The sequence below is a fragment of the Argiope bruennichi genome, chromosome 3 (genome assembly GCF_947563725.1).
Source record: "Argiope bruennichi chromosome 3, qqArgBrue1.1, whole genome shotgun sequence".
Classification (NCBI taxonomy): domain Eukaryota; kingdom Metazoa; phylum Arthropoda; class Arachnida; order Araneae; family Araneidae; genus Argiope; species Argiope bruennichi.
In genome coordinates, this window is record NC_079153.1 from 51,573,671 (window position 1) to 51,585,757 (window position 12,087).

The 12,087-nt window shown below is 28.7% G+C and overlaps 1 protein-coding gene across 1 annotated transcript in view; it reads left to right on the top strand.

The window, feature by feature from the left end:
- LOC129962836 (amiloride-sensitive sodium channel subunit alpha-like) overlaps positions 1–11,488 on the top strand; it is a 40,926-nt gene extending 29,438 nt beyond the window's left edge. Inside the window, exons 8-10 of the mRNA XM_056076836.1 lie at positions 5,382–5,517; positions 9,463–9,532; positions 11,356–11,488. Of these exons, the coding sequence (XP_055932811.1) occupies positions 5,382–5,517; positions 9,463–9,532; positions 11,356–11,488 (339 nt within the window). The remainder of the gene's footprint in view (positions 1–5,381; positions 5,518–9,462; positions 9,533–11,355) is intronic.
- Positions 11,489–12,087: the final 599 nt, after the last annotated feature.

Here is a 12,087-nt window from a genome sequence, read left to right on the forward strand (position 1 = left end):
TCAAGATACCAGTATGAATTTTGATCTCTGATTCATACTGATGAATGTAGGTTTAATCTATCTCCATAATTTCAGATTAATACAGCGATTCTCAACCTGTGGGCGCGCAAGCACACTAGAAGGGGAGGCGAGAATATCCAAGAGAAAATATTATTTTAAAAAATTGATTAATTGACTGAAAGGAAAGCACACATACACATAGAAAACAAAATACATTTCGACATATTTAATAACTTATTAAAGTAAAACAACTTACTAAATCAAAACAAATTTAATAATTATTAGTGACTTCCTTGGGCCTGTCTTGCAGAGCAAGGTTTTTCGAAGGAAAGCTTAGTATTAGAAATAGCCACTCTCGATTCTGTTTCTATATTTAGCCGAATTCTATATTTTGTCTTCAAAGAAGCCACAGCAGAAAATCCAGTTCCACAGGATATTGAAAATGATAATAGAATGCGAAATACCCTTGTTTTTAGTGCAGAAAAATCATCCTCTACTCCTGCCCAAAATTCAAATTGTGATTTATTATTAAATTGTCTTTAACTTGTCACGAAGTCTATAGAATTTTTCTTCCTCATCAATTGAGAGTCCTTCGGGAGTCTCATAAAATGGATCCCTAACCCAATCGTAACTTGCTATCAGTTTGTCGTCAGCAAGAAAATACTTTTTAAAATTCTTTGCCAGCATGACTAAATGATTTTCAATGTTTACAAAAACAACTTTTACATGTTTTTTTTCAGTCTTTTAAGTTTTAGACAAACACCCACATTTGCAAACATTGTTAGGCTTTTTTGCTTTAAATTTCTGCTCCACAATTCCAATTTTCAACAGAAAGCATTAACTTTATCACTCGTATCCAACATATGTGTATTTGCTCCTTGGAGTTGAAGATTCAAGCTATTTAATTTCTCAAATATGTCGACCCAGTACCTCCATTTCATCACAAATAAACTATCGAGAAAATTCTAGATCTCCGTTCTGTTTCCTTCTTCCAGGAAAATGGCGATTTCTTCTCTTAATTCATAAACACGTTGCAAAAATTTCCCACGTGATAATAATCTTGCCTCGCAATAAAACAGTAATGCTGAATGTACTGAACCCAAGTCTTTACAAAGTGCGGAAAAGATTCTCGATTTCAGGGGTATTATTTTTATATAATTTAATACGGTTATAACCGCAGTTAACATAATATTCAGATCAGGACTTATTTCTTTCGAAGCCAAAGCTTCTCCGTGGATCATGCAATGTGTCCAGACGCACTGAGGCGATTTTTATTTTACAAGTGCTTGTATACCTTGGAATCTTCCGGAGATTGAACGAGCACCACCGGTGCATATTCCGACGCAATTTTTCCATTCTATGTTTGCCTCTTTTATAAAATCATTTAGAGTAGCAAATAAGGCGAGCGCTGTTGTTTTGAATTCTATTCGTTTGCAGAAAAGTAGTTCTTCTACTACTGACATATTTTCACAAAATAGAACATAAGAAATTAAATGAGCATCTTTGTTACTATCTGTTGCTTCATCAAGCTGTATTGAAAACAATTTGTCACGCAACTTCGAGAAAAGCTGACACTGTACATCTTCAGCTATATCACCAATTCGAAGAGTAACAGTATCCTTTGAAAGAGGTATGAACTGCAATTGTTTTGAAAAATTATCTCCAAACATAGTTTCTACAATTTCAATTGCTGCTGGCAAAATAAGTTCCTCACCAATGGTGTGAGGTTTTTTACACCTGACTATTTTATATGAAACTTTGTAAGATGCGATTTAAGTTTTTTTATTCACAAACAAAGTTTCTTTAAAAGATTTTTGCATTTTATATGATTTTAGTTTTAATTCGAACAATTCTCTGGGTTTGTTGACGTACTCACTATGAAGCGTTTCCAAATGTCGTTTAAGTTTATTAGGTTTCATTTCATTTTGAGCAAATGTTATAGGGGCCTTTATTCTTCATTTATTTTAGTACTGGTAAACCCAAAATTTAAGTATTCTTGAGAATATTTTCATGATTTTATTTTCGGAACCACGCTCATCTGTGAACTTGTTGATGCTTGACTATTTAATGCTCGCTTACTTCTGTTTAAAAATTTATCCATGAGTCTGCATAAATCTGCTGCCGTGAATATTTAATATGGTGAATTGCAATTAACACGAAAACGTATATAACATTCACAATAGATTCGATAGCCATAGAAGGATTGACTCGAAAGAGACTGGTTGGAATTGAAATTTGCGTTATCGAACATTTTCCTTTTTCCTATGATAAAACATTTGCTCTGCACATGCTCGAGACGGCATCGGTCGTGTGAATTCCCTTCCACAAACATTACTTATTTTTTTCTCTTTTGTTTAGCCATGCTTCTGTTTTATTTCTTTTATTATTCGAAAAAATGTATTCCCAGTTTCTAAATTTAGCTCACCCCGTCTAAGTTAACTTTCATTAACTAATTTTTCTACTTTCATATTCTTTTAACGTTATCTCCCTGTTTGGGTTTCATTTCAAATATAATATTTAAATTTTCCCCGCTTTCATTCGCTTCATCTGTTTAGTATGAACATTATTCTGTTCTATTTTGTGCCAGTTATTTCTTTCAATTTGTTATTGCTATTAGATCTACCTGAGGTTACTTAGTAAATGCATTTTTGGGGTGAGATGACAATGTAATTAGAAAATATTTTATGCAAAGAGTCATAAGAAAAATACCGATTTCCTTCCACAGAAATATTTCCCAGTGATTTAATTACAATAGGCTAAAAAATATGGCGAAAACAAATTTGTCTTACTTAAATGTTTAGTTTTGAATAATAATAATCTAAGAAATATGGATAAAATTTAGTAACCAACAGAAATTCTGTTATCTTATAAAAACGTAGAATAGAGTTTGTCTCATCGATGTCACCTCTAAATGCTAAATGAGCTTGTGAGTATTATAATATTAAATTGAATGTTGTTTTGTATCGTGCAATTATGTTATAATCCTTATTCCATCTGAAACCTACAACAACGCTGAAGTGATTCATTTCAAATGAATATGAATTGATTCAATTTCAAAATAAACTACAAACATACATTGTACTGTATGAATCGTCACTAAACTTTTATTTCATATAATGAAATAAATTGTTTTGATAAAAGCAAAATTATAACAACAAATTTAGATTCAAGAAGTTTTTTGTTTTGTTTTTTTAGATAAAAATGTAATCAGAAGAAAATTCCCTATTTTTTTCTTTCTGTATTTAATTCTACTAGATAGATCTTTTTATGATTGAAAATTTTAATAAGAAATAATCAGAAAATTCATATATGCTCTTAATTCAGCTTTATATTTAATTCATTTCTATTGTAAGATTAATTGAGTTAAGTTATAGATAGCATAAATCATCTTTTTTTCAATACTTCACGAAATTTGATTTTATTTCAATGATTGTATGATAATGTGAAAACATTGATTTTTACAATGATTTTGTGATGATGTCGTAACTAGAAATTTCAATGTTGAGATTATATTTAGAAAATGTTAACCATTCTGACAATATAATAGTTTTAAGTGATGGTAATGATACATTCAATTGTACTTTAGTATTGACATTCGAAGATAAGTATAATAACCTTAGTTTGTTGATAAAAGGAGGCCTATATATTTATTTGCTTATTACCGAATGATCGCCGGCATCCTGGCATAGGGGTAGCGCGTCTTCCTCGTGATCTGTGTGTCCCAGTTAGGGCATAATTGTTCTTCTGTGTCCTCTGTGATGTTTGTGAATGTTCCAAAAAGGGCTTGTGCAAGCGAATGTGACGCATGAAATAGCTAAGTCTTACTCTTGGCCCTAGTTGGCGCTACTGAAAAAACAAGAGACGCTCACTCGGCTTAACTAGCTGACAGATAACTGTCAGTGGGTTTGTAAAGTGCCATAAGTCACACATACCACACAACAGAATAACCAAAAAAAAATCCCCTTGTTAATAAAAATACTGTCAGAATACGTTTTCGATAGAAACTTACTGTAAAGCATTCTACAAAATCTTTAAGTTTTATTAGATTTTTTATAAATAAATAATCTTTAGTCAAGTCAGGTCTCAAGGCTATAATCTTCAAATATCAGAGCCAATATTCTATCAGTAGACCATTGCCCTTTTCTTGATGTAATTTTATAACATAATATTAAAATAATGATTGATTTGCATCTTAAATACCTGAATGCATAAAAAATCAAGACAATCAAAAATTTTTGTCAGCATATAATACTGCTATGATAGAAGCAATAGCATTTTTTTTTTTTGTAAAATTGCATCAATTTATATCTATTCTTTCTTTATACCTTTAATTTATTAATCTTTCATAATAGATTTCATCTATCTCTGTCTTCATGCATAAAATATATCTTGAAAAATTAGCAAAAATAAAAGGACTGAAAAAAGCCATTTTGTAATAGAAAGTGCATTTGTAACAGAAATTGGAAATGCATGTTAAAATGATAGATAATGCTGTTTAAACTGTAGCTGTAGGCGATTCAGTCTGTTTCATTTTCAATTATCATTTTCAATGCGGATATCCAGTAGCACACAGAGAGACATGAACTTCAAGCTCGGCATGTGTGCATTATGTATAAGGGACTGTGAATGGAAATGGAAATAGTTGCTTCAGAAATTAAATCTAGTGCTTTGCGCTAATTATGACCCACATGGGACGAGATGAATGCCTCTATGGATCAACAAGTTTAATATAATATACAAATATAATATAATATACATATAATATACAAATATAATAAATTTAATATTTTGTATATTCTTCATTCTGGAAATACATTAAAAGCATGATTTACAAATATCAGATTGAGGCCGAATGTTTCTAGATGGCCAGTTGCTGCTGGAAAGTGGACATGTCTTGTATTTCTTTTAATGTACACCTATTCAATTCCTGTTAAACTTTTATTAATTTTATTATCTTTTCTCACTATTGAAAATTTAATCATAAAAAAGTTTGTTTCTTTGAACTCGCCTTTTGTTCTCTCTTATCGTTTGTTCATATTTTCTGTTAGTACTGACACATATACGATTCCCATTCGTACCTTTTGCAACATATTATATTTATTTCAGATTGTCTCTACATTTTTTCCAGATATTTAGAAACAACTCTAAAAATATAATCAATAGATTTGATTCTCTAATTTGTTGATTCGTGAATTTAAAATCATTTTATAAAATATTTTAACTGTGTTTTTTTTTCTAATTTTTTTCCCTACTTAAGGTATACAGTAAGTGAAATAGAAACATTTCCTTGGTTTTCCTTCTTATTTAGAAAAACAATCTCTCTTTAGATTTTAATAAGATGCTGAATTCAGCTTTGCAATAAATATTCGGTTTTTTTCCAGGCTTGCGAAAAACACTGTGGCTATAAGCATCTGATAAAGAACTGTAACTGTACAATGAGACATTTCCTACGTGGAACAGTTCTGAATACAATGGCGCCCGGTATTCGATTTTGTAACCTCAGCAATAAAAAAGAAAGTAAATATGTTTCTTCATTATTCCAAAAAGAAATTCACACAGCATAATATCATCAAATATGCTGGATGCTTCCAAAATACAAGATCAAAGATACAAAATAAGCAAATATGTCATCATAAATGGCGAATTAATGTAGTAGAGGCAGGGGCGAGTATAAGAGAGTCATGATAGGAGTCACGACTCTCTTAAATCTTAGTCAAAATTTTGTTATCTGGAAAAACTAACATAATTTACATACATATCATCTGAAGTACATAATTTTGTTGCTATATGGATAGTTTGATAAAAGATTAATCAAAACCAGTTAGATAAAAGAATTAGATAAATCGACCAATTTTTATAATCTATCTTTTTATGTCCTGACATATTTTCCATCAATTTTCCTAAAAAAAATCAAAAACTTTCATTGATGAATTTTTATTTAATTGATTAGCTTTTCCATTGAGAATTTCCCTTGTAAAATAACTGTCATGCAAACTAAACATAATATACGCTATACAGTCGATTCAAAACTTCAAAAATGCTTGTCTATAAAAGAATAATATATTTATATAAATTCTTTATATTATATATAAGGTATTTTAAGATCAAAGCTTATGTTAAATTTATTGTTAACTGTGGCCAAGGTAGCTTTACCATCATGAAAAATTTTAAGAACGGTTTGTATTAATATTTCTTTCCCATAAATTAATTAACTAAATCTTGAAAGTATCAGTTCTAATTTTGCATTTAAAATTAATCCTTACGATATACAACGGTATAATTTTCTTAAATACCTTATTTCCTACCGATGTCGCTCTTTTTATTGACTCAAATTCCTTCAGGATAGGACCCTCCCCCCTGATATGTTACTCTGTATACATCCCTGGGTGGAGGGTATATTGTAGCGATCACTACTGAAGCTCCGATTGTATGTAAAAGTACATGTGTCCAAAAGTAAAGCTGTGCCACTTCAAATTTTCCATTTTCCATCTGCCGTTCTGCATGTAAAATGCACTTATTATACTTGTTGATATAACTTTTTTTTCTGATTTTCTAAGGCAATATAATAATTTCAAAAGTCTATACTGGAAACTTGAAATGATATTTTGTTTATGGGAAATCTTTAACTGAGTATGAACTATTTATAATATTATATTCTCTTAGTATCAGAAAAATTCTTATTAACATTAATAGACAGAGTCTTATTTAAATCATTGTTATTCTTTTTGGATAATTAATAATTCCTTTTAACTCCATTATCTATTCGACCACTTTTTTATTTATTTTTGCGTTATTCTAAAGATATCATGCCAGCCTATAGCTTAATATTTTTCAAATTAGGCCTAAAAGAACAATATAAATATAATGTAGGCTTTAAAGAATTCCATTCGAGTTTTCATACCTGAATGAAATGTTTATGTTCTTAACAATTGAAAATTGTTAGAACAAACTAGAAAAACATTTTCCTAGGACAAATGTCATAAATGCATTACACGATAATGCCTTTTTTTTCTATTCAAAAATGATTCGTAATGTCCAAACAGCGCTTAAAATGTGAATGATTAGTGGTTCTATCCTAACGGCACTCAGATTTGAAACAGACATATAATATGAATGGAGAAGAGAAGAAATTATATTTATTTTAGGACATGTTTTTTTCTTCTTTTTCTATATTCTTCGCTTCAATCGGCAAACAAATGTTAAGTGCTCCTTTGGAAAAACCGGCGATCTAATGCTCTATGCTACAAAATGTTCAATGACAATCTTCTGGCATTTCCAAGCAATAACAATAGGGGGAAAAGGACAATGACTAATAACATCTTCACAAATAATTTATCAAGAAACAGACATCGATTTCTAACGCCCTTCGTATGTGACAAGAAGATTCTTTTTATAGAAAAATATCAGAGAACACAAATCTTTTTCGAATCACTTTCAGCAACACAAAAAAATCTCCCATTTTATTTATTATCTATCATGTATGTTTAAAATTTTCTACTGTTTTTTATTATTAATTTTGTGGTTGTTTTTTTTTGGAAAATTAATTTGCTCATGCATATTTTGAATTAATATATTTCATTGTGTAATTTGTCATTATTTGCTTTTCTTTTAAAAATTAAAATTCACCTATTTTCATATAAACCAGAAGGTAGCCTTTTGACTCTAAAAGCGGGAATATAAGTGGTGCAATGTAATGTTATGCATCCATATTAAATACAACTGACGGATGTTCAAACAGTCTTCATATTTATATTTATCAGAAAGGTATACGATCCCAGGGTCCTATTTAGTTTATCCGAATTATACCTTCTGAAAAAATATATAATAGCAATTTTATTGGCTTGAGCTGTTAAGTCACCTATCCAAAATCATCTTCTAAGTTTGCACCGCTTTGTTTGGATGTAAATTGGGTTTTAACACAGGTATTTGGGGTGTAGATAAAAAGCTATCAGCTTAAAAGGAAAACTTTAAGTTAAGAAACTATAGGAAATACAAATATATAGAAAATGATCTACAGAATATAAGGATAGTTCAATTAGATCAAGAATAAATTAAAAAACTGCAAATCTGAAAAATTGTTTATTTTTTTTAAATTCAAATGAAAGTTTTGGAATTCCACTTAGGTACATTTTATGTACGAGGAAATAACTGGTAAAAATTTCAGGCAAAATTGTATTTTAGAAAAACTGACTGCGCTTTAAAAAACAGGATCATCAAAAAGTGCCTATAAGAAGAAGAAGTGTCTATAAGACAGAATTCACAAACTAGAAAAAAAATCTTATGAAATTTGTGCTTTTTTCCCAATTTAAAGTAAAATAACTGTCGATTTAAATTAACAGTTTGTGAAACTGAATTTGAAGTGAGGTGTTTATTTTAATTCTTAAGCCTGATTTCATTTTCCGATTGCCATTTCCTCGCAAATACCACATAAAAAATAAAAATAAAACTTCTAGATTTTTTTGTTTTTTTAATTCTAAGAATGTCATTCTGCGATTTTAAATGGTATCATAATGATTGGTTTTCTAAAAATAAAAAAAAACGGCGGTGAAAAGTAAATTTCAAAAAGAAAAGAGTCTTTCTTTGTGACGATTAATTCTCGAAAAGCATTAAAAATTACATCTCGCGAGAGTAACGATCTTCGGAAAATAAAATCAAATGTGGTGACTGAGACAAAAAAAAAAAAAGACAAAAAAACTAACTAACTTGAAATTTAATTAATTTTTGCCACTTTTTTGGAAAACGGGCCAGTATACAGATACAATTTGACATCATAGAGTATCTTTAGAATAGGGTTTTATTGTTATTATTTTGGTATTGGAATTCTGACTGATAGAAAAGTATTTATAAAAATCTTCCAATGATCCTTTTTTTCCTAATAAATAAACAAATAATGCAAATATTGAATTGTACATTTTACAGTTTATTCTCTTCTATATAACACATATCTAATGGAAATTCAGAAATTTTGTTTAAATTTTTAAAAAAATGAAAACATTTTTTTTTGTGCCGTTGTTTCAAATTTACACCCGACCTAACTACGCGATCTTTACATTCTATAAATTATTTTATAGATCTTTTTAATAATTATAGCTTTTTAATGTTAAAGTTTTTTCTCAGGTTAACAAACTTTTACAGAAGCGAGAAAACCCACAGTTTAAATTTCCAAACTTAGACCCTCTTTTGTTTGTTAATCTTGACCTGTTTTGGATGTCCAGCACAACATCCTAAGCTAATGAAATTGCTGTTATGTATTTTCCCCCTTATTTTAATATTTTTCATGACAATGTGGTTAGACTTATTATTGTTTCGTAATGTGTTAATACTAATGTATAGTATTTTCGATATACATATTTAAATGATTTAAGATAACAAATTTTATTTTATTATAATTAAAATTCAATAATACTAATAATTAAGCATATGTATTAATGAAATTTAATTTTTTATTCATTTTCTTTCCAGGGGATTGTGTGAAAAAAATTTCAGCCGACGTTGAAAGCAAGCTAGAATGTGACTGCAAGCCACCTTGCAGGTGATATTCTTACTAAAACAAATGATAAAATATATCAATGATCTTTTTTTTCCCCCGATATTTCAATTTCCTTAATGAGTGTATTGCGTGTCGCCTGTATCAGAGTAGTTATTTTAATAGAATATTTACGAGGGGCATAATACATAAAAACTGTTTGTTTAGGATAAGTAATAACGAAGACAATGTCAAAGGATATATATGTGTGTGTTCTTTGTAAATATTAACTCCATTTTTATAAATACAATTTTTTGTCATCTCAGTAAAATCATATTTCGAAAACTATAACGATATGTTTTCGTTAAATTAGTTTTTCTGTCAGTTGACGATTTCAAGATAATTACACAGATGTTTATACTAGTTTGAAAAACAAAATAATGATAATAATGAAAAAAGGAATCGATTTTGTTGTTTTCATAAAAAAATTTACAAATATTTGTCTCTAATATATATTACTAGTAACTTTATGATTAAATCATCTCAATAAAAGCAATTAAATAACAACATGCGTTAAAGAAATTATTTCATTGAATATTGTATGAAAAAGATTTACAATTTAAATATTTGTGATTTATAAGATTATAAAAGAATGTTTTTAAAATTCGCAAGACATGCAAATGAAGATGAAAAGTCCCCATTTACATAGAAACGAATAAAACTAGATAATCTTAGATTTTCAATCCGAAACTAAAATTTACTGATGGCATGATTTATAATTTTAACCACCAGATGGCTCTGTGGTTGTCGGAGAGATGCTTGAGAAAGCAATAAGTTTAAAAACGGTTTTCAAATGTTTACTTCATTTTTCATCCAAGAAAGCTGTTTAATGAGAGCAATGCTTTCCTGTAGCAAAAAAATACAATTTTTTTTTTATTGTGTACCGTCATATTATCAGAATTGTAAGGTAATTTAAAAGATGGGGAGAGGGGAGTTTCTCAGTTGCTACAACCTAAATTTGTTCAGCTTTGCAGTATAAAATAATCAGTTACTTCAAAAATATTGTCCCATTCTTTTTGAAAACTGTTCGTACAGATACTATCAAACATGAAATGATTAATTAAAATTATTACGACTTCTGACATATCTATTTTTTTAAAATTTGAAAGAAGAAGACAATAATTCGAACATTTGTTATTTACTAGCTTCCTTTAGAGATGAAATGATTAACTGTAAATATTAATTGTATCAAATTTCATTTTAATATTTTATGCATAACTTAATTTATAAGCTTATCATAACAAAATATTCTGCAATACTGTAACTTCACTTTCTCATATCTCACTAACACAACTGAAATAATAAAGCAGAATCTTTCATCTTTAATTTCCAACAATGGAAGTATATTATATGATTAATAATGTGGTGAAACAATGATTAAATTTCATTACAGCGCTGAAATCTGTCGTTGAGATTTATACAAAAAAATGACGAAATGCAAGAAATAAACAGCGAGATAGTTTGTAACATAAAAAGGCAATATTTTTAATTTTAAAATAATGTGAAAAACATTTTTTCAATGATTTTTTCGGAAATTATCATAGAAAACTCCGACAATTTGCTTCATTTTTAGTTAGTTAGAATTCTAATATTTTTTTAATTGATCTAAGATTCATATATATTATACTTAGTAGTACAATCAGACGGTTTAGCCTATGGAGAGTTAACAGACAGACAAATACACACATTCATTTTTATTATTTATAGAGAATGCATTACGATGACAGACAACCAAATGTCAATCAGAAAAACATGCAACAACAACATGCACATTTTAAATTCATTTAACGCATATTTTTATATTGACTAATTCCTTGCTCTTCTTTCAGGGAGACAATTTACAGTTACACTGTTACTTCAAGTGAGCTGAATGAAAATTATTATAGGACTGTTAAAGCGATTCGAACCCTAAAGCTCGATTCTGAAGGCAAAAAGAAATATGTGAATTATTCAGATGAGTAAGTAGCTCAAAAATGAATAGAATAGAATGAATGAATAGAATATCCATTCATTTTCACGATGTTGCAAACATTAACCTCAAACTACAGCTCAATAAATAAACATGATGTTTCGTCTTCCTTTTCATATTAGTCGTAAAAGGGAAAAAATAAATATTTGCTACAGTTATGATAATTCTGTTCCCAGTTTTCTATTATTTGTATTCATAAATTACTTTATATAAACGACAAAAAATTACTGTTTTGTACCGTAAAACATAATGCATATTTTAAACGACTATCAAGGGTTTTTTTTTAATGTTTTTACAAAGGAAGTTCCATATTAGCAGCTTTAATCGCTGTTTCTGAGTTTCGAATTATTTAATACATGAATTCTTTTGTTTGGAACAAGTATTATAATGTGCTCTGGTTTCATTCTAATGTTTAAAATTTGCGAGTTAGTAATTAATTTAAGGCATTCAATCAATTCTTTAAAATTTTGTTAAAAATTATAAATGGATTTTAATAGGCACTAAGATAACATTCGCTTAATTTAAGAAATTTTGTAATTTAACTATATTATTTTAAGTTTCCTTAGATGAGTTTCAAAATAAATCCACTAAC